Source organism: Hirundo rustica, chromosome 25, assembly GCF_015227805.2.
Source record: "Hirundo rustica isolate bHirRus1 chromosome 25, bHirRus1.pri.v3, whole genome shotgun sequence".
NCBI classification, from domain to species: domain Eukaryota; kingdom Metazoa; phylum Chordata; class Aves; order Passeriformes; family Hirundinidae; genus Hirundo; species Hirundo rustica.
In genome coordinates, this window is record NC_053474.1 from 515,392 (window position 1) to 537,500 (window position 22,109).

General features: G+C 49.4%; 1 protein-coding gene and 1 long non-coding RNA gene across 4 annotated transcripts; one reads left to right on the plus strand and one right to left on the minus strand.

Moving 5' to 3' along the window:
* Nucleotides 1-2,417: 2,417 nt before the first annotated feature.
* Nucleotides 2,418-20,470, minus strand: LOC120763055 (uncharacterized). 2 transcript variants are annotated; one of them, XR_005704016.2, is made up of 4 exons: nucleotides 20,226-20,470; nucleotides 17,330-17,498; nucleotides 4,579-11,352; nucleotides 2,418-3,270 (listed from the first exon to the last, which is right to left on the minus strand). It is a non-coding gene; the product is annotated as an uncharacterized LOC120763055 (long non-coding RNA). The 2 variants fall into 2 exon arrangements; XR_005704017.1 differs by having other exon boundaries at nucleotides 20,230-20,451.
* Nucleotides 11,766-18,699, plus strand: NCMAP (non-compact myelin associated protein). 2 transcript variants are annotated; one of them, XM_040086068.1, is made up of 5 exons: nucleotides 11,781-11,833; nucleotides 12,434-12,580; nucleotides 16,407-16,501; nucleotides 16,626-16,710; nucleotides 17,339-18,699. In XM_040086068.1, the coding sequence occupies exons 2-5, from the start codon at nucleotides 12,435-12,437 to the stop codon at nucleotides 17,478-17,480; spliced, it is 468 nt and encodes a 155-aa protein (XP_039942002.1). In that variant the 5' UTR covers nucleotides 11,781-11,833; nucleotide 12,434; the 3' UTR covers nucleotides 17,481-18,699. The 2 variants fall into 2 exon arrangements, with proteins under 2 accessions (XP_039942003.1, XP_039942002.1); XM_040086069.2 differs by lacking the exon at nucleotides 12,434-12,580 and having other exon boundaries at nucleotides 11,766-11,833.
* Nucleotides 20,471-22,109: the final 1,639 nt, after the last annotated feature.

Sequence of the window (22,109 nt, forward strand, 5' to 3'; positions counted from 1 at the left end):
CGCCGGAGCCGCCCCCGGGCCGGGCCGTGCCGCGGGTGCGGGTGCGGGCGGGGAAGTTGTTTTCATCCTGTTTCAGGGCGGAGATCGAGGGTTTGGGGTTTGGAATTAAAGAATATTCGCAGCCAAGCTCCGGCCTCCGCCCCGGGCTTGTCCCGCCGCGTTGAGCCGGGGCAGCTCCGCAGGATCAGCCCCAGGGTTTGGAATCGTGGAATGGTTTGGGTGGGAAGGCTTAAAGACCCTCCAGTGCCACCCCTGCCATGGCAGGGACACCTTCCGCTGTCCCCAGTGTCCAGCCTGGCCTCGGGCACTGCCAGGGATCCAGGGGCAGCCACAGCTGCTCTGGGCACCTGTGCCAGGGCCTCAACACCCTCACAAGGGAGGGTTTCTTCCTGTGCGCTCCCCATCAGAGCAGATTTAAGTGTTCCTGTGAAAATTGCCACGCCGCTTCCAGTCCTTGCATTCCGTGAGCAGTGGGATGTGACTGTGGATGAGCTGCGGGTCCAGAGGATGCCCAGGAAAACTCCCCGGTGCTGCCTGTGCCTGTGAAGAGCTACAGCTCCCTATGGCGAAGCTGCTTTGCTTTAATTTCGGATGATTTTTAGCCTTCTGTGAAGTTGGGTTGTTTGTTTATAAGTGTTTCCCTGTCAGCTGGTATTTAAATGATAAGCAGGTGTTAATGCTCAGAAGAAAAGATTTAATGAAAGGTCTGATCCCAGTGGCTTTAGTTCTTGGAATCCTTTAAATTGTGCTGTTGAATCTGAAATCTACGAGGGAGAGAGTGATCCGACAGTTTGCTAATGCATATTGCAATGAAATTGCTTATACTTTTATTGCTGGTAATACTATGATAAGAATAAGCTGATTGTAATAAATAACTTAGATTTGCATATCTCCATTCATATCAGACAATTTATAAATAGGAATCTCTCACCTTTCCAAGGAGGTAAGTGAAGAAATTCCATTTTCCTGAAGCAGAACAGTTTATCTCTTGCACTGATAATCACATTCCTGTACCTGTTGAGTTTGGAGTGTCCTTTTTCTGACTTGGATGCTTTCTAATACTTGCACAGTAAATAGTTCTACCCAGTCTGTTCAAATAACACTTCTCATGGGGCTGTTTCTCACTGTACTTCTTAATTAATATTCGTACCCAAAAGTCTCACCTGTCTCATCCTGAGATTTTTGCCTTGCTCAGTAATCAGGTGTTTTGAATTGATTTGGGTGAAGCAATGAAAAATTAGTTATCCAAGGAAAAAAAAATACAGTTAATCATGTAGGTTTTTGATTAAAAAGAACTATGATTAATTCTTAATTAGAAAAAGAAAGAAATACAATATAATTGCAGTGGCTTCTCTAGGCCAGTGTTCTCTGCAGAAGCCCTCTGCTGAGCTGTCACACCTGGGTTTGGTTTAATGTCACTGCTGCCCTCACAGCCTCAGCCTGACCAAATTTCAAGTTGCTCTGTGTGTTCCTCACTCCGTGTTTGGTTCACCATTCATTCAAGCATTTACTTTCCAAACTCTCCCTTTTTTTCTGCCGGCGTTGCTCTCTGCTGTTAGCAGGCGGTGTTTGTGGGTTTGGGTGGTTTGTCTCTCAGGAATGCCCAGGAATGTGGGATCCATAGCAGGCCAAGGCTGGAGTGTGGCTCTCAGCCCACCAGAGCTTGGCTGGATGTGGCTGTCTGTCCTGGTGCTGTTTGGATGAGCCCAGATCTCCTCAGAGCCAGATGGTGCCTTTTGTTTGCACCATTTTGGAGCATTTTTGTTCCTTTTCTCTTCCCTCCTTGCATGAATCAGCAAGCACAAGAGCTGAGGTTCCCACCAGCTGCCTGTTTTCCCAAATTTCCATCCTTCCTGCCATGCTGGGCAGCAGAATCGAGATCCCCAGGTGTGTGCACGGGTTTGGGATGGTGTGACTGGGGCAGTCACTGCCATTAACCCAGTTAATTGCCCCTCATTAGGCAAATATTCAAATAAGATCATTGACAATGAATATAATATATTTACTACCTTTTTTTTAGTGTTGTGTCACAAATTACCACTCTTTCCAAACCCAGACCTGGTGCAGTTTTTCTCCCAACACACAGCAGTGTGAAAACCCCAGGAGTTCTGCAGGGATGGGTGGCAGAAAGTCCACTCCAGTAAAATCTTTTCTATTGGATGAAAAATACTCTCTCTGATATTTTTTTATTTAGTCTCTTGCTTCTTTGCGTTTTTTTTTGTCTTCCTTGATGTGTCTACTCCTGTCTGTAGGTACTCTTACCTATGGGAAAGGTGTGGAAGGACATTCCCTTACATCAGGCGATTTTAGATTTTGGTTGGCTTGGAGAGGCTTTGGGGAGATGATTTTTAACTTTGTCCACGTGCTCTCATTGATGAAGTAAAGTTATTTTTTCAGATACCACAGGACTGCTCTGATTACTCAGGAAATGGTTTTAATTATTAAACAAGAAATTGTTGCTCACTGTAAAGCGTGTCATGGAGAAAAGCTTCTAGAACAGTGCTGTCATTTTGGATTGCTGTCAGAGTAAAGGGAGGAGAAATTGCAGTTCCTTGACTTTATCTTCCTTTTGGTGGAACAGCAGAGTCCTCCCTCCATCCCCAGCAGGGGGACGAGGTGCTGCTGATTCGTGGGGGACAGAGCACATTTCATGTTGATTCCTGTTGTTCTTTGTCAAATCATTTGCCGTTGGCAGTGGGAGCAGGGAGTTCCTCACGTTTGTCTGTGGATTTTTGGCTGGCAGGGCCCCGCTGGAAGCTGGCACCTGGGCAGGAGCTGCTGGGGGGGAAGGATGCTCAGGGATTCCATGAAGTCCTGGAGCGACAGCCAGTCAGACCTGTACAGCAGCGACCAGGAGGAGGAGGAGCAGATGATTTTTGGGGAAAATGAAGAGGATTTGGAAGAGATGATGGATTTGAGTGACTTGCCTACCTCACTCTTCGCTTGCAGTGTTCACGAGGCTGTGTTCGAGGTACAGGAGGAGAAGGTAAGGGGCAGGGAGCATGAGGTGTTCTCAGTGTTCCACTGGATGTTTTTGTCTGGATTTTCAGTGTAGCAATGCACATTATAATTGAGGGAAAACCCAACCCAGAGTATTTTCCTGGTAAGCTGAGGGCAGTTACCCAAGGCAGATAATTCCACACTTCTCTGGCCGTGGAAACTGTTAACAGAGAACGACGCTGCTCCCATGAAAAGCTCTTCTGATTATTATCATTTTTTACTTTTTCCAAACATCATGATACAACATCCAAAGGCAGATTTAAATAAAATCTGAAATTTAAAAAAACATTACTAAATTGATAAAAATTAAAAATAAAATCTGCCAACGTGAATGTTTTATTTCAAGGCAAGGATCCTGTTAAAAGAGGGATACAAGTTTGCAGGATGTGTGTTCTGACTTGCACACTTTGAAAGTGGCTTATGAAGACCATGTAATAAAGTAAATTTTATCTGGTCTGTTAGCATTTTATCCAGTCAAATCTTAATTCCCTTTGCTTCCAAGAGCATCGGGAATAATGAGTTCCATTACATGAGAGAATTCCCACTTTGCCCTGTGTGTCCATGGAGATGTGGCAGCCTTTTGGTTTTAACTCATTAAAGAACTTGGCCTTTCACATTGCACCTGAAAGTGTTTTATCCAGTTTAGTTCAAAGAGCAGAAGGTGAGAAATGCAGCCAGGGTGAAAGTACATCTTGTTTTATTCTCAGCTGTTCCCTTTGTGAGGGGAATGGCAGGACTGGAACATCCTCACCCTTCTCAGCGGCAGGGCTGAGCCACTCAGTTGCAATTCTGTGTTTGCCAGGTACAAAATTTGGCCTTTGTGCAGCACAAGAAATTCTGTGATATAATAAAGACCCTGATCTTGCGTGAGTTGGAGAAAATGGTGCAAAAAACACATTATTTGTGTAAAAGCCAACACAGGCATCATCTGAAGAGTTTCTTCAGTGCTGTTTAAACTGAACCTGTCATAGTTTTTATAGTGAGGGAAAGCATTACCAGGATTTTTGGGAGAGATCAGAGTCTGTTGGAGTCAGACAAATTAACTGTGGTCCCTGGAAAGTTTTTAATTGAGGATTCCTGTTCTGCCTATTGGCTAATATAGATCTCTGAATAAAAGAATATTACCAGAACTTAGGAAATAAAACTGCAAAGAGATTTCTTGCAGACTTCTCATCCAGGGATTCAAATCTGACTTTTTACAGTGGATTAAAATCTACACCAGGAGATTTCCTGCTGCATTTACATGTGGGGAAAAAAAAAAAAAATCTGTAAATGAGGTCTCTTGTGGATCAGAGAGCTGGTAAATTAATTGAATTCCATAATTGAAAATTATTAATTGGATTTCAGAACCATGAAATTGATTTTCATGACAATGCAGTTACCAATCTTTAAAGAACTTGAAGATAAGATTTCATGTTCAATAAACCATGGATATTTTTTCAGTTTTTTTTGGTTTTGTGTTTACTGTGGCAGAGACAAAAATCTCCAATTAATTATCTTATCATTAATTACCATTCTGATAATTTTGACATTTGCCTTACATAATCAATACTTTGGTTTATCCAATGCAGAAATTACCTGATTTGCAGAGTATTTTTGTAGCTCCTTGATGAAAATCGTGTGCAGGTGCCAGTGTTTTTGGGAGACCTGCAGCTCTGAGCAGCTCTCACTAGGTGGCACTTTGTGCGTGCAGGGTTTCTGCGCTCCTTTGCTCGGTTTGCTCTTGGAATTCAGGTGGAAGCAGCGAGAGGAAGCTGTGCTGCCCTGATGTGGATTTACAAGCAGGGAGGGGGGTGTGGAATGTGCAGGTTGAGGTGATTCAGGGCATAGGTGGGATTTGGGAGAGGAGAGTAGAGGAAAATGTCTTTTCACGGAGTGAGAATGTTCATTGTGCATCTGGGGAATGTTTTGCCTCTCTCCAGGAAAGGTTTGAAGCACTTTTCACAGTCTATGATGAGCAGGTGACGTTCCAGCAGTTCAAAAGCTTCAGGAGGGTGAGGATAAACTTCAGCAACCCCGAGGCAGCAGCACGAGCTCGGATCGAGCTGCACGAGACCGAGTTCAGCGGGAAGAAGCTGAAGCTTTACTTTGCACAGGTACAGTGGGACACAGAGACCTTGTACTTGTACCTCTGTCCTTGTTTCTTTATTCCTTTGCCCATGAGCTTCATTCGGGGTAAATATCTGGAATCACCTCATTGTTCTACACTGAACCACGTCAACATTTTAGGGCAGAGTTTTATTTTTCATCTTGAGCTGAGATTGGTTGGGACAGTCTCTGGGCAGTGACCAAACCACCTTCCCCCAGACACACAGAGGGGCTGAAGCAAACTAAGGGGGTCCCAAATTCTCTTTCTAAGAGGTGCTTTGTCCCTGGTGCGTTGGCACAGCAGCCCCTGCACAGGTTCTGAGCTGCAGCAGTTCCCTGAGGTGTTGTACCAGGAGCTGAACTCGTTTTGTTTTTTAAAGCTGGGCTGAATTAAGTGCAGGGTGTGGATGTGCATTAGTGGGGAAATAAACCAAATAAAAAGGGAATTAATATTTGTGCTCTCTGTCTCCTGGCTTTGCCTGCAGGTGTCCAGTGAAACTGGGGACAAGTCCTACCTCCTTCCTCCACAGCCTGTGAAACAGTTCCTGATTTCCCCGCCTGCCTCTCCCCCAGTGGGGTGGAAGCAGAGTGAAGATGCGACCCCTCTGATCAATTATGACCTGCTCTGTGCTGTCTCCAAGCTGGGGCCAGGTAGGGACATTCGCCTGCCTTTGTTTGGTGCTTCCCTCAAAAGTGGTTATTGAGGGAGTTTATCTTCTTGTCCTTTTCTGTGAGAAGAAATTGAGTCTCTTTTATGTGATGTTTCTTACTCCAATGAAACGATCTATCACTTTCTTTACTTCAGTAATTGATTATTTAATCAGGACTGTGAGGGAGTGGCTCCATCACGCCCATATATTGAATTTTGTCAGAGCTTCAGGACTAAGGAACAAACAATCAGAGAAATGAGAAGTTCAGTCTCTTGCAGATGAGCAGCTCCAGTTATCAAGGATGTCTGGAAGCCAATATGGACTTTTTGGGTTTAATCATCAACTTCTTTCTAAGCCTTCCTGGGAAATGTGGTGTTTGCTTTCTGTGAAAAGCAGGAAATGGGAAGGCTTGAGGCACTCAAATGCTTTTGTGGCTTTTAATTTACAAATGTCACGGAAATACACAGCACAAATGATGTCACTCAGAAATGTGTTTGCTGCTTGTGTTCTGATGTCTTCCTGGGAGTCTTTTACATCCCTCCCTTCCTCTAAATGCTAATTAAAAGACTGATTGTATTCGAAGTGTGCTGTAACTGCTACAGGGACTGTTCTAAGGCATTTCAGAGGTTTGGTGAAGAGCGGAGGTTGAGCACATTAAAGATGGGCCGGGAGTTAACGATGGTTTGGTTGCGTTGCTGAAGTTGTTAAGGGGTTCTTGAGCGAAATGCCTTTCCCGGTTGTTTTTAACCCGCCTCTCGCTGCCTGCTCGCAGGGGAGAAGTACGAGCTGCACGCAGGGACAGACTCCACCCCCAGCGTGGTTGTGCACGTGTGCGAGAGCGAGACGGAGGAGGAGGAGGAGATGAAGAACCCGAGACAGAAGATCCTGCAGACGCGGCGCCCAGAGCCGCCCCCCGCCATCCTGAGCGACTCCAAAGCCTTGGAGTGGGCGCTGGGGGTGGGGGGCACGAGGCCCTGTTAGAGCTGAGCCGCTGCACGCGGTACCGGCGCCAGGCACCCGCCCCTCCGTGTCTGCGCTGCTGCTGTGGGCACAGCTGCGCTGGCCTGTAGTCGTCTCTCATGTTCAAGATTTTGGATGCCAATGCTCTGAAAAGCACTTTAATTTTAGGGACTAGTCCCCCCCGAGTGTAGCAAATCCACCTGACTTGAAATAGCGACAGTTAGGGAGTCTGGCTGTGTTTTGGTTTCTTCAGGTGTCGCCCTTTGCTCTCTGTTGTACAGTGTGATGTTCCAAGTGCTGAAATAATCTCCTCCTGTCACGAGTGGGTTCCAGCAAGTTCCTTGTACAGCAGTTAAAAGCTGATGCGTCCAACAGCTTCCAGTTAATGTAGTGTTAAACACAAGTGGAGCGCACTCTGTGATTCCTTCCAGCTGAGGTGAGGGTTCCCTTTGCTTTCCTCAGAAATACCGGGTGTGTGTTTGTAGTTGGACATGAGGCACCAATACACGCAGGAGCTGAATTCAGGGGCGTTGGTGACTTCAGGGTGGAGAACACCAGAGGAAGAACCTCAGAGTCTATCACAGACACTTCTGCTCTGGTGTCTGTGGCGGTGCACCAGCACCTAATTAGGATTTAATTACAGTGGTCGAGTGAAATATGGATCCAGCTGTTGAGTGTGTCCTGTCTGATCCTCTCTGACAATCTGGGAATGTTTATTCCTCTCCAGTCCTTGGGATGGCCACGTCTGAATAAATCCAGTGACTGTTAGGTCCTGGCAGGAGCTGAAACATCCAAGGGTGAATTGTCAACTTGTCCAGTCTGTTTTGTATTTTCAAAGACAATCAGTTGCCTGGCTTAGCCAGTTTTTATGCAGTTCCAGCCCTTGTTTGCTGTTTTTCATGAAGACTTTTTCTGTGTGGCCTCCTGTGTGTCTGACAGGGCATCTGCTGCTTCTGAGACCAGGATGCATCTTTTAGAGTACAGATCTTTGGTTTTGTGACCTTGTGTTAAGTGTTTTAGTAGGAGGAAGATATGCCTGCTCCTGTGCTTTTATGCTATTTTATAGCCAAACTTTTTTAGTCTAGACAGATTCTTCTTTTTTTCTATTTAAAAAGATAAAATGATTTGTGAACAAACCAGGCTGCTGATGTTCGTGTGTAGAAATCATTCTGAAATTCAGATTTTTCGGGTTCATTTCAGTGTGTTTCAGTTGTCCCTGATGTGCTTCTTGAACTTCCAAAGTGTTTTCTCTTGACTGACAGCAGGGGGAAAAGGAATGGGCAGGGATTCTCATGGAAGTGGAGGTTTCCAGCTCCGTGCCTGCTCAGGATCCCTCCTGCCACCAGCTTCAAAGTGGGATCCTGCAGGAGTTCCTTGCTCCCGAGGCAGGAATGGAACTGAGTGAAAAGGTAGGGAGATGGGGTTTGTCCATCTATCACTGGTGTGATATTTGTGTATCTCTTCAGGTGTTGAAATCACTCCAAGCCCAGCTTCACTGTCTCACTTTTCCATGGAATTAAAGGTAAAAACCCAACAATAACCTGTGTTATCCAGCAGGCTTGTGGATTTTTGAAATTCCAGAAGTCTGGGTGGGATTCTCTGTGGTGTTTCTATTTTTTAAATTATTTCTTTTCTACCCCAGTGTAGAAGCTGCTGTAAGTAGGAGTAAGTGGAAAACCTTCAGAAACAGTTTTATAAGGAGACTCGAGCGTGATGTTGTTGATGTATAAATGTGTAAAACGTGGAACAACATTCCAGCACTTTCCATTGTGTAAAGACACTTCAAATAAAACAATGCAGTGCCATTCACCCTTGGGATTTGAGCTGTGTTCTGTGCTGGCCCAGGTGGATATTGAGATTTTTAATGGCGGTGTCTGCTTGAGTGTTCTCAGGGCAGATGGGCCAGGGAGCTGTTGTCCCTGGGAGCTGGGCAGGGACCCACTGGAGGGGTTTGGGATCCTTGCAGGGACCGCTCCAGCTGGGGAGGAGGAGCCAAACAGAGGCTTCAAAGCTTTCCTTGATCAATATCAGAAGTGATTCTGCCCCACTCCAGGGTGCCTTGGCAAATGAGGCTCGAATTACCCCCACCTGAATCTGCTGCTAAGGGCTGCTTTTAGCAGCAAACTTGCACAGAGGCAGCAACTCAGCCCTTTCTGAGCTTGCACTTCATCTAAATAAATACCCCAAATTCCTTTAAAAAGTTCTCCTTGAGCAGCAGCTGAAGCGTGTGGTGTTTCTTTGTGTTCTGGAGTTATGGGAGTACGTTGGTTTTATAATAGCTGAGAACCTGTGATTGCAGCTCCTCGTTCTGCCTTGTCACAGAGCTGCTTCCCCTGGAAGGACCCTGTGCATAAAATTCCAATTGCCTCACGTATTCCCTGAAAGGTTTAATTTCCATTTTTGTCTGGGTTTGGATCAGGGATATTTTTGAGCCCAGAACAGAAGGCTGGTTTGTGAATCTTACTGGGGTTTGTTTATTTGCTCCACTCTCTGTGTAAAACTTGCCAGGAGAGATTCCTGGTGTGGCAAGAGACTCTAGCTAAGCTTCATCCCCTTGGAGAAAATGCCGAGCGAGATAAAAGGCTTCTCCTGTAGGTACTGACCCTGAGACGTGAGTGAGTGCGGCACTGGGCTGTCCCTGCCACCCTCACAGCTCCAGGGAGGGTTCACAGGGCCAGATTTCTCCATAAAACAAGAGCAGGGCCTCAAAAGTAGAAAGCACCACATTTTAGATGTTACCTAATGTGTTCAAATCCTGCTCTGAGCCAGGTCCCTGTGCTGTAACACTTTGGCATGCTCAGGCTTGCAATGTTTGATTCCCCTGGTGAAGGGAACATACTCCAACCATGGCAGGACCAGGGTGAGGCAGTGGGAAAGATGTTCTGGCAGTCGGGTTTGCTCTTACATGAAACAAAACCAACCAATTGCTGTCCTCTGCGGCTGTGCTGGGATCACAGGAGCAGGGAGTGGGAGGGCAGGCAGGCTGAGCTGTGCCCTCCTGCTGGGACAGGTCACCTCAGCTCCCTCCATCCCTCCCAGGGGCACCGGTGATTATTTCTGAGGCTGTGAGTGCGTGGAGATCACCCAGGGCCTGATGTCACAACAGAGTTCCAAACTCTACCATAATGAATTTTTAGTTGGTTTTGATACCGGCTGTGATATCTGTTCCCTTTGTTCTCACTACGACACTCCAGGCTCTGCCCTGCCAGGTGCAGGCAAACTGCAGAGGAACCAGAAGAGCTGGGAGCTGAGCTGGTGTTCCAGGAGGAGTCAAAACCTGCTCTGTGGAAAATCCAGTGACACTCCACACCTTGTAAGGCTGTGTCACTTCCTAGGGGTTGGTAAGGCTGTAGTGAGCCTGGAGTTAATTCACAGTTATGTTTTGTCCTTTGACATCCATTGACACCATTGGGATTTTTCTGGAGCATCCCAGAGTCTCCTTTGGTTTTCCTTTAGTGGGGCGAGCTCAGGGTTGGTGTGTGCAAACTGATATTGGCGGCAGAGCTTTACAGTAACAATGTATAAACATTTGTTTCTACATTATACAAATGTATCTATACATTTAACAGTGTATAAACCCGGTGTGTGGCTCTAGCTCATGGTAAAGGGCTACAAATTGAGGACCTGGTGAGGGACAGATCCTTGGGAAAGTCCCACCCTCCCTCTCTGCTGTCACAGAGGCTTTGGGAACTCACATTTGCTTTTACTTGGGCTGCCCAACAGTCACAGGGGCTGGTGCCTCCCTTCCTGTACCACTTAAATTGAGTTATTAATTACTTTTATTAACTTACATTCATACCTCTTATGGTTGCTGACTGTTGAAAGAAGCCCCTTCTGCTCTCCAGAGATACAGGCCAGGGAGGGTTTGTGGCTGGAAAACCACCCCTGTTCCCAGGAGAGCCTCGTGCTCCTGCTTGTTTATGCAGGATGGGGCAGTCATTGTAAGGAAACCAATCAAGTGATATTTTTTCCCTTGGAAAGATGATTGGTGAGTAATCCCTGCTGGGATTTCAGTCTGGGGCTTTAAGGAGCCGCATGGGCTTCCGTGGGATTGAGCTGGAAGTGACTAATGTGGGTCTTTGTAGGTGTACAAAAAAAATTGCTAAATAATTGGATCTGGGAACTCTGGTTCTGGTGAAAAAGCCTCTGTGGTTGTGTTCTGTGGGTTCGGTGTAGAAACCAGCCCACGGTGGACACCAAAGTGAAGCATGAGCTGTGTTAGGGGCACAAATGCTCCTGGAGGAGGAAAGGGAGAGCTGCAAGGTAAGGAAGGAGCCCATTTCCCAGCCCACCGGGACTCTGGTCCTGCCAAGAAATCCCCTGCCAATGCTTATGGACCATCAGGATCCCCCTGCTGCTCCTCCGTGAGGAGGATTCTGTAAGGAGCAGGTTTCACCCTGGTTCGGGTTCTAAGGGAGGTGGGAGGTGTTGCTCTGGCTGCAGCTGGGGCAGCTGAAATGGAGAATGGGGGAAAACATCTGCACAGCAGCTCGAACCTTGAACCACGAGAGGAGCCGGAACGGGGGCTGTGGCTTGTTCCTGTGGCTTTCTGGTTTCCCAGGAGAGCAGCACCAGGTCCAGGCAGGAGACAGATCCCTTTTCCAAGCGTGATGTCCACAGGAAAAACCCAGCCAGGGACCGTGGTCACATTTCTCTGCAGGATGAAGCAAACAAAGAACAGGTTGAAGGCAAGGATTCCTTACCAGTTTGATCCTTTTGATTCCACTGACGAGTGGACAAAACCACTCGTTCCGTCTTTGGGCTGGATGCGCTTGGGATCCTCCTCCCGAAGCGCCTGGGAGAAGCCGCAGAAACCGAGCCGCTCCCAAAGCCTGGGGACTCTCTCTGTGACACGGGGGCTATCCCAGACTCTCCATCCCCGCAGCCGCGCACGGGCCCGGGGAGGCGGCGCCGGGGGCCGGGCCGGGCTGGGCGGCCCCGGGGAGGCACCTGCGGCGGCGGGGCCGTGCCGGGGCTCCGGCCGCACCGGCACCGGGCTCCCCGCGGCAGCAGCGAGGCTGGGCTGGGCTGGGGAAGGGGCAGGAGCCGCGGCGGGGGAGCCCCGCAGCCCCGGCGGGCGGAGGGAGCCGGGAGCCGGGCGGCGGCGCCGGAGCCCCGAGCCCGCAGCATCGGCCGTGAGTAGCGCCGGCTGAGGGTCGGGGGCAGGAACTGCTCTGGAAGGGCGATACTTGTAACCTTTCTGCCCTAAAGTTCCCTCGCTTTCTCCCCCAAAACTCTGCTACATTTTGCCCCAAAGCTCTGTTCCTTTCTCCCTGAAAGCTCTGTCCCTTTCTGCCCCAAAGCTCTGTTCCTTTCGGCCGTAGCGGCAGCGCGGTTACTCCGGGTTTGTGTGCGAGGCACTGTGGATGTACCACGGGAAACGCGAGTTCTTTATCGGTCCCTCTAAACCAGAAATAGAGAGCGGATGTCCTCGCAGGTTTTTCTGTTCAACTGGTGCTTGAGCAGTTGTTCCATTAATCGGGAGCCCTTAAGGGACGGGGCTGGCGCTGCCCTGGCGCGGTTCCCTCCCCGCAGAGAGAGAAGCCTGCGCGGCTGTTGGAAGCTCATTCCATCGCCGGCGGTGTCCTTTCATCACTGGGGACGCCGAATCTCTTGTTCTGACTTATTCAACCCCGGCACTATAAATATGGGTTTGTTGGTGGTTATTTGTTTGTGGTTTTGGGGTTTTTTTTGTTGTTGTATACTTTTTTCCTTTTTTTCAATCTGCTGAGCAGCATGCTGGAAAAAGCTGGCAGAGTAATATTTAACAGGAAAAGAACTCGAAAGCTCAGAGCATTGTGTTACAGTTCACTGAGTGTCTCCAGCACAGAACAAAACTGCACTGCTCACATTATTCGGGAACACGCTGGAGCTGCTGACAGGTTTGAATGGTGATTTCTGGTTTTTCCTGATAATTAATGTATTTAATGCCCCAGGAAGTCCTTGCTAAAGGAAGCGTAGCTTTTTGTAAACAGCTTTCACTGATGAGATGCATTGTGCTGGGCGGGCAGCAGGGCTTGATTTAGTGATTACAAACGAGGAGACAAAGGCACAGCAGGGGCTTCAGGGTCTGACAGAGTTACTGTCCCCTGTGGGTGCCAGATTGGGCACCGAGCGTTTGCCAAGGGGTTCTGGTGGAGAACAGGCTGCAGTGTGAGGTGTCAGCTGCTGTGTGACCTCAGGGCTCTGCAGAGGGGAAGGCGCCTCACAGATTCAACAAGTGGCATAGGCAAGCTCTGAGCTGCAGCTCCAGCACTGGGCTGGTGCTTGGGCAGTTTTTCCATTTTAAGCCCAAATCCCGGTTCTGTTGGATATTTCCCAAGTGTCTAAACAAGTCTCCTGATCCCAGGGTGCCTTAGATCCTGGCCTGGAACCAGTGGGAGAATACCTCTGGCTTGTTTTCTTCCACATCCTGCATATCCCTGAAGGGTCTGGAGTGGTTTTAGGATCTGAACATGGTGGAGTTCCTGTCATTCCCATGAATAACTGAATTCACAGAGGGGGAGAAGTGTGTGTGGCCCAGAACTTTAAGGCAAAAGGAAAAAAAAAAAAAAAAGTTTAGAATTGGGCAATGTGCAGTTCACAGTCTGGTTCAGACACTTCTCCTGGGCCAGTCAGTGACAAAAATCTACCAATTCATTTATTTCCAGGCATGGCTTTAGAAATGAGGGTGCTCATTTTGGGAGTCCCGTTGTCACTTGTTGTCACTTCTTGTCACCTGTGGGAGCTGAGGGGTTTTAGGTTGGTGCTGCTGCTGCCCAGAGCTGCCTGCAGTTTGTCTCTGCCTTGGCAAGGCAATGAAGTGCTTTTCCTGTGTGTTTTACCAGCAGCTGCACCTGGGCAGCTCATGCCAGAACCTGAGTGAACGCTTATGTAAAGGTGCAGCCCTGACATGGGGACGCTCAGGCTCACACAGGGAGGGTTGTTTGCCTCGGGCCACTTTCAACTCAGGCTTTTCCTTCCTCCTTGCTCCCTCTCTGGAGCCTCTCGAGGTAAACCAGGCATGCTCAGGTCTCACGGAAGGACGCTGTGTTTTTATTACTCTCTGAAATCACAGCTTGCCTCCATGCCTGGTGGTGCTGCCGGGAAGGTGAGGGCAGGCACAGCCCAGCTCCATGCAAACCCCACCTTTTCCAGGTAAAAGCACTGGATCTGAGTCCTCCTGCCCTGGCACGGAGCTGGCTCTCCATCACGGAAAAACCCTCAAACAAACCCCTCTGTTCCCTGTGGCCCCTCTGCTGTAGCTGCCAGGTGCTGCTGACAGCTGAGCTCTGATCCCCATCTCCTCACAAACAAACCCAGCCCGGCAGGGCAGGGGCAGCAGGGAGCCTTTAGAAAAGGGGGAATTGCTCCCATTTGCCAGAACAACCTATCCCCTGTACCTGCCAAGGTGTTTGAAATGGAAACGTGCCCAAAGCTGAACTTCATGGAAACATTTCCAGCTCCGTAACGTGGGGCCGCAAAAATACCCAGCAGTGTGGAGAGTGAGGGTGAATGAGAGGCGCTGAGAGCCCAGGCAGGTGTGTGTGCACAGCGGGAAGTGCAGCCCTGTGTCATGGACAAAGAATGTCCTGTGATTACTGTATCAAAGTCCACTTCTTCTCCCCTGCTGAATGGCTTCCATCCAGCACTCCTGATTTTCCAAACGTCTTTCTGGCCAGAGTAGAATCCAGGCTCAAAGTAAGTAGGTTCCCGTGGATTTTGCTGTGTCTTTCTTGCAGCAGAGGCTTGGTGTATGCTGCTGATTTACGGGGCAGGGATGGGCTGGGACTCCAGGCGTGAGCAGGACTGGCACCTTCCCCCCTGGCTGCAGACACAGCCTTGGACCTCTTGGCTTGCTACACAAAGCAGAAAAACCCCAACACGATGCAGTGTTCAAACTGCACCTCAGATTGGTGCAGCCTGCTGGATAAATTAATCCCTTTTGTAAACAGGCGGCTTCGCTGCGACAATAAAAATCACCTCACCTCACTCACGCACGCACAAACAGCTCCCCATTCCCAAGGTGGTTTGATCCAGAGAGACGATAGGAAGGGTGAATATTTCATGGCCTAATATTAAAACATTCGGCCTTATTTATTTGGAGTTTTTATTTTGGTAGCCAGAGGAGGAAAAAAAGGCTTCTGTAGGTCTGGCATTTGCACTGCCCTTGTCAGGAGCCACAAGGTGAGAGCTGGACGTGGCTTTTTCTGCCTTATGCCCATAGTCAGAACACTTGCTCAGCTTTTCATGAAGAGTCCCTTGAACCTCTGCTGTCACTGGTAAAGCCTTCACCCACAGGAGCATGGGTGGGGGGACAGGAACAGCTGTCCCTGAGCTCTGGTGCCTCCCTGGTGCTCCTCTGAGGTGTGTGTGAACCCTGTGCTGGACAATAGGGCTGGGCAGAGCCTAAACACAAAATATTTCAGCTGATGCTCATGTTGCTGAATTAACTTGGCCTTGGCTAAACAAAGGAATCATTCACTCACAGGAGAATGACCCAGTTATGGGCTTGGGGCAAAGTTAGTTTGGTTTTTAGATTAAAAGAAGAAAACCAAACCTTTAACTCGAGGGGACTGAAGTATCTGAAGAGTGTCCCTTGCGGTTCTGATCCTGCATCCCAGTCAGACACCAACCACTTCCCTTCCTGCTGCTTCCTGATCCCTCTCATCCCTCACTGACCTGCTCCACAGGTTTTTAATTGGTATTAATTTTTATTACCAACTGGTTTCCACTGAATTACTTCTGGCTGTTGTTTATCTTGTGCTGTGTAAAATTGAAGTTACCATGCCACACAATATACCAGTTGAGCATCACAGTCCTGCCTGGTTGTACTGGGCAGCATCTGAAGTGGGAAACTCAGCTCCATATCAAGTGCTGAAGGCTAATTTACTTTTCAGGGGCAGCTGGAGTGTCTCAGCTCCGGGACTGGGAGCTGAGCTGGTTCCAGAGGCTCTTTGAAGTGGTGCTCACACCCCTCTCGGGCTGAAGGAGCCCTTTAATGGCTCAGGTTTCCAGGGACACTTGGAAAAACGCTCCTAAACCCAGCAAACATCCCGGCTGTTCTTTCCAGATGCAGTTTTACCCACCAAAACACAGGCATGTTTTCAGCTGTGCCCTTGGAAGTTCATCCACTTCCAATAACAGACCTGAGCTGACACTGGGCTGAACTCACAACCTCCTGCCACAGCCACGTTGCAATGTCCCTGCTCAGGGGCTGCTGCTTGTCCTGACGCTTTTGGAGCTCCAAGTGAAGGGGTTAAATGGTTTTTCTTCTCCATGAAGGAAGCTCCTTTAAATTATATTTCATAATGGAGTTTTTAAACCTTTCTGTGATGAGGTTTTCCTTCCCTCAAGATATTGCTGAATTCTGGGTGCACAATCCTTCACATTCATTTGCTCAGTGATCTGAATCTCAACCAGAGGTGCTAATCTAAAATCCCAAAGCACTTAAAATACACTATTGTGTTTATATCTTATTTTATCCTATTAACACTGACCAGGGGATATTTTGAGGCGAATTGCTCAGGATTGTACCAAAATTTGCATTTTACCAATTTCTGTTCCTTTGGCAGGGCCAGGCTTCCACCACAATGAAAACAGGAATAACCCCAGCTCAGGGAGCCTGCACTTGGCAGGCTCTGAGCCTTTGGTGGGCAGCTGCCTAATTAGCAGTGTGAAATCTGGGTTAATGATTTAGGAACTCACTCCTCTTTCTCCCCTCTGCAGCCGACTCAAGATGACGACGGCCACGCCACTGACCAACAACACTCAGCTCTCAGTGAATGTGACCACAAAGTCTCAAGAACAAAATCTCTATCAAAGTAAGGAAAGGAGTGGGGTGGTGGCTTTTTTAGGTTCTAAGTGGACTTTGAACTTATCAGACTTCAAACACCACAGTGACAACTTTGTAAATACGGCTTTTTTCCCTTCGTGTTTCTCTCCCAGGTTCTGGAGCAATAGTTGCTGCCATCGTGGTGGGGGTGATTATTATTTTCACAGTGGTTCTGCTCATCCTGAAAACATACAACAGGTACGTGGCCAAGTCCTGGAGTCACCAAGTCAAACCAGGAGGAACCAAAGCCCCAGCTCTCAGCTAACAGAGCACTTCAGGGCTTGCTGCTGAAAATTTCCAGGAGAATCTAAGCACTAAAGTGCTGATTGCAGTGTACTGGATCTGTCAGTGCTCCGTGATTGGATCATGGGAAGCACAAAGAGCTCCTTGATGGAGGCTGGGTGGTGGGAGCTCTTTTTAGGGATTCCTGGCGATGCAGGGAAAGTGTGAGAGTGCACCAAGGCTGCTAGAGGGGGAGCTTGATTCCTCACTTAGAGCTCACATGCTCTGGGAGGACTTTTGCCACCTTTGGGATGAAATCCTGGCTTGGTTTGACTGGGTCGTGTGGGAATCTCCCCAAAATTTACCAGAGGAGAGGAGAGGAGAGGAGAGGAGAGGAGAGGAGAGGAGAGGAGAGGAGAGGAGAGGAGAGGAGAGGAGAGGAGAGGAGAGGAGAGGAGAGGAGAGGAGAGGAGAGGAGAGGAGAGGAGAGGAGAGGAGAGGAGAGGAGAGGAGAGGAGAGGAGAGGAGAGGAGAGGAGAGGAGAGGAGAGGAGAGGAGAGGAGAGGACCACCCCAGGTGCCAATTCCCCTTGTACCTTTTGCAGGCGCATGCGAGTGCGGCGGGAGCTGGAACCCAAAGCCTCCAAGCTGGCAGTGCCACCTCCTGTGGGGCACAACAGCCACAGCCTGGCCCAGCAGCCCTCGGTGACCTTCATCCCCGTGGACATCCACCTGCAGAGCAGGTAACCGGAACGCTGGCGCTCCCTGCCAGAGAAGAGATGGAATTGTTATCCCATGGACTGGGACTGCTCAGCAGAGCTGCACTGTGAACAGCAACCGGCTCTTCTCTCTGTAAACTGATGTAAATCCTGGTTTCTTTCTTTGGGAGGAAAAACCAGAGCTCTGGGCACTTTTCCTATGACTGAAATAACAGCTGGAGGTCTGGGAATCCCTGGGATGGCAGCGAGGCTTCTTCTGGGTCTGGGTAAACTGAGAAGAGAAGACGCCCAGGTTTTGTGGAGCTTTTGCTTCCTCAGAAACTTTGAACCCTCTCTGTGCTGCTGATAAACAGGAGGAAAAGTCTGGACATGCCCCAAACTCAGCTTGGACCTGAGTTTGTTTTGAGCTACATGGAAGAGGTTTGTGGTTCATTCTATACCTGATGGGGTAGCACAGGAGGTATCAAAATTGCATTTATCTTTACTCATATTTCATGTTTCTAATGCCACATGTGTATGGGTTGAGGAAAAAAAAAAGTTACTTCTTATTTCCAAGTATTTTCAAACTATTTCTATAAACTCTGTAACTCTCCATTTCCAAAGGAACTCAGTGTCTGGTTCATGGCTGGAGCTGTTAGAATGCTTTGTCTTACACAAAATCTGAGTTCTTTAACTGAAAAAACAAGCATGGAAATAGCAAAAATCAGCTTGGATAAAGCAAGGGAGGCTCTGTGCAGCCCCAATGTGCCACTCTCCCTCCAAGGCTTTGTTCTCTGGTGCAGCCCAACTATTTTTAGCAATTTTTTATTCTCGAAACCGACCCAAAGCGAGGTTGTTTTCTGAGTGTGAGGGCTGTGGGTGTGCAGCAGTGGCACAAAGGAATTCCCAGGGACACTCACAGCCCACGGGGTGGGAGCACAGAGCAGCATTGTCACACACTGACTGGAAGATTGTCTGAGATTTTATATTTCATATTTTTTCCAATAAGCTTGGATCTCTCGAGCAGGTCAGTTTAACTAACTGGTAATTTTTATTGTGCAGAAACTAAATTCAATTACTTTGCAATATTATTTTCTGGCTGAAACTGGAGCACAGTTTGGATTCCAAACCAAATATTGAGACAGCTGTTTGTGAAGTTTCTGAATCTCCTTGTAAATATTTCTCTTGTCCTGGTTCTCTACCTTATTTTTTGTGGCAGTGGGGATTGATTTAATAATTCAGAAGGGACAGCAGATGCACATCTAATTTTTTCCCCCCAAAATAAAAAGGTTGGTTTTTTGTTTCTATCTCTGGATGTTCTCTGAGCAGCTCCACGGGACCAAAATCAAGGTTTTTAGGAAAGATAAGCCCATCTTACTGTTGTTGTTTTTAACATCCCTAGCCAGACCTACCTCTAGCAAATTTTATTTTCCATTCGCTTCATTTCAAGCCAACGAAGCTCACAAGCAGCACAAGCAGAACTACTGCAGGCAGTTCCAGTTTCACAGAATTACTATTACTGGCAGCAGAACTGGCTGCTGTGACCACACCAGCACTGCTCCAGCTGAAAAATTCAAATACCAGTAAAATTTGCCTCACATTGGCACCTCCCGGGAGGCCCCACAACCCCTCCTGGCAGCAAAACGCAGAGCTCATGCTGAGCAAGCAAAGCCACCTTCTCTAGAAACAAAAATCCCTGTTCTGTGCCATTAGCTGTGGATTTGAGCTTTCCAGGAACAATCCCACACTCTCCCTGTCCCGTTAACAGCAGCTGCCTCAGGGCTGATCCAGCCTGCCCTGATTTGGCCCCCAGGTTCCACTCCCAAACAGATTCTGGGAATGCTCCCCTCTAGCTGGCCCTGTCTTGCAAGAATCAGTGGTCGATTTTTTCCTCCTAAAAGTTCTACAGCATCTTCAGCAGGTCGGCTCCTCCAACTGGAATTTCATTGAGCCAGATACTCTGGTAAAATGTTCAGTTTTTCTCTGCTGGATAAGTCCTGTTCCCAAAATTCAGCTTTCCCCTCTCATTTCCATCCTCCTTATCCCAGCAGAGAGCACGGAGCTCCACCTAGTGTCCTCCTGCCTTCCCACGGGTTCTAACTCGTGCTTCTCAACAAAAACATAAAGCAGTTCCAGCTTCAGCTGTCAACTTTACCGAATTCCCTCATGCACTGTGCCAGGGCTGTGGAGCAGATGAGTCACGCACTGTCCCAAGTTTGGCTGTGCAAAACTCAGACCATTACAAGTCTAAGCAGATAAAATATGGTAATTTCCCTTGGGTTTTATTCCCGAGTCCCATAACCAATTTATTTCCCAAAAACGCATCAGTAATTCAGCCCACAGCCATACAGACCAGTGACCTACACCAGTCACACCAGTTTGTCCTCAGTGGGATGGGGCAGAGAGCTCATGACTTGTCCTCAGGACAAGAAAGACAAGGAGCTGCTGGAGTGGCTCCGGAGGAGGCCACAAAGATGATTTGGGGTCTGGAGCATCTCCCTCATGAGGGGAGACTGCAGGAGTGGACCTGGTCAGTCCGGAGAAGGGACGGCTTGAGAGGGGATCCCATCAACCCACAGACTATCTCCAAGGGGTGCCAGAGGATGGTGCCAGGCTCTGTTCAGGGACAGGATGAGGAGCAATGGCCATAAACTAAAACACAACGAGTTCCACCTCAACATGAGAAATAACTTTCCATGAGGGTGGCAGAGCCCTGGAACAGTTGCCCAGGGAAGGCCTGGAGTCTTCCACTCTGGAGACATCCCAAGCCCACTTGAACGTGTTCCTGTGTTACCTACTCCAGGTGACCCTGCCAGGACAGGGGGTTGGATGGATGATCTCCAGAGGCCCCTTCCAACCCCAGCTCCTCTGGGGATTCTGTGACCTCCCGCTCAGGGACCCCTGTTATGCAGGGAAGAAGCCGAGGGGCCATTGCCGAGGGGTCGCTCCCGAGGGCTGAGGCGGCTGTGCCCTCACGGACCGGACCAGCCCCACCGCCGCCCCTGAGGGAGCCGCGGCCGTGAGGGCAGCTGAGATCTCGCGAGATCGGCTGCGGGGCCAACACCTCGCGAGAGCGCGACTCGCCCATCCCCGCGCGCGCGCCGGGGCAGCCGCGCTCTCTCATTGGCCCGGCTCCCGCGCGCGCGCCGATTTTCCACCAGTCAGCAGGCGGCGGAGGGGAGACACCGCTCTGCGCGCGCCTGGCCCCGCCCACCCCCTCGTGCCCCGCCCGCCTTTCGGCCCCCCCCATCCCCGGCACGGCCGGGGGGGCGCGCGGTGCACGCCGGGACGGCAGCGCGCGCCGCGGCCGGGAGGAGGCGGAGGAGCCAAGATGGACGCCGGGTTTCTTCCGCGTAAGTGCCGGCCCGGGGGGCCCCGAGGGCGGGCGGGCGGCGCGGCGGCCCCGCCGGAGCACGGGGACGCCGCCCGGCCCCGCCGCGGGCCCGCGCTGGAGCCGCGCTGACCCGCGCGGCCCCGCCGTGCCCCCCCCCGCCCCCGCCCTGCGCAGGCTCCTCGCCGCGGAGAAAATGGCGGCGGGAAGAGGCCGCGGCGGCGCGGCCCGGGCGGCAGCGGGGGGAATCGCGCGTCTCCCGGCCGGACTCGGCACGGGGGAAGCTCCGCGCTCGCCTCCGGGGCTGCGCTCCCCGGCCGGGCCCTGAGCGGCCTCGGCCCCGGCGGTCCCGACCCACGCGGGGCCGTGTCACCGCTGCGACCCCCGAGCTGCGGGGGGGCACGGAGAAGAGGCCGAGGGGCTCTGAGGGGCGAGCCCGGGTTTGCGCTGTCCACGTTCTTTAGTGTCCACGTTCAAAGCAGATAAACAACGCTGCCCTAATTTTTTTGAGATTTTTTTGGAGGTTATTAAGCGTATTCATAGCAAAAAGAAGTTAGGCTGTATTCATACGTCGGTATTTTATATTTAATCCTCGAGTTTCTTCTCTAGTCTTACAGCTGTGCTGCATTTTGTGCAGAGATCATGAAACCTACCAAGGGTCTATTTATTTTCTGCTTTTTCCTCCATTAATTGAAACAACCTTATTTTTGGAGTTTCTGTGATAATTTTGAGAGCCACTCTAAGTTTCAAGGTTCATTCATTTGCTCAGCCCATATTATTTTCATTTCCTGCAGCTAGGTTGCTTTTCAAACACGGCAGCACACATAGCCCTTCCCTTAGTTCAGTTCTCTGTTCATGGACTAACTTGAGAATAATAACTGCAGATTAAATCCACACTTGCTCTAATGCAGTTGTTAAAAGGTTTACAAATCAGGTAGTTGTGACTGACAGCAGGCTTACTGGGGCTGAAAACTCAGCATTAGAAGTCTAATATTCTTTCAAATTGGCCTGTGGAAGGTGGCATTTTATAAAAACCAAAGCAGCATGGCACTGAAATGGGGCTGTGAACAGTGTTCTGGTTTTATTCTGGAGGAACCAAATGTGAGATGACAAATGCAGCACAGCAGCAGCTTGAACTCCCCATACCAAGCAACCTCGTATGTATAATTCTGTCAGCTCTTCACGTTTCTGTGAAGTTTTGGTGCAAGCTTGTTTTGTCCGTCTGTAAATTCCTGTAGCCCCCTTGCTCTGTCCTGCTTGGTTCCCTTTGCTGCTTGCCACGTGTTACCAACAAGAAGCTTCCTTTCTATTTCCCTTCTGGGTTGTGAAATAATTCAAAAAACCCAA

What these genes read in the sequence shown, in the direction of transcription:
- NCMAP (XM_040086068.1), top strand. Translation starts at nt 12,435, where the DNA reads ATGCTGGAAAAAGCTGGCAGAGTAATATTTAACAGGAAAAGAACTCGA. An exon ending in AGAACAAAATCTCTATCAAA is followed by an intron (nt 16,502 to 16,625) that starts GTAAGGAAAGGA and finishes TTTCTCTCCCAG; the next exon opens with GTTCTGGAGCAATAGTTGCT. An exon ending in ATCCTGAAAACATACAACAG is followed by an intron (nt 16,711 to 17,338) that starts GTACGTGGCCAA and finishes TACCTTTTGCAG; the next exon opens with GCGCATGCGAGTGCGGCGGG.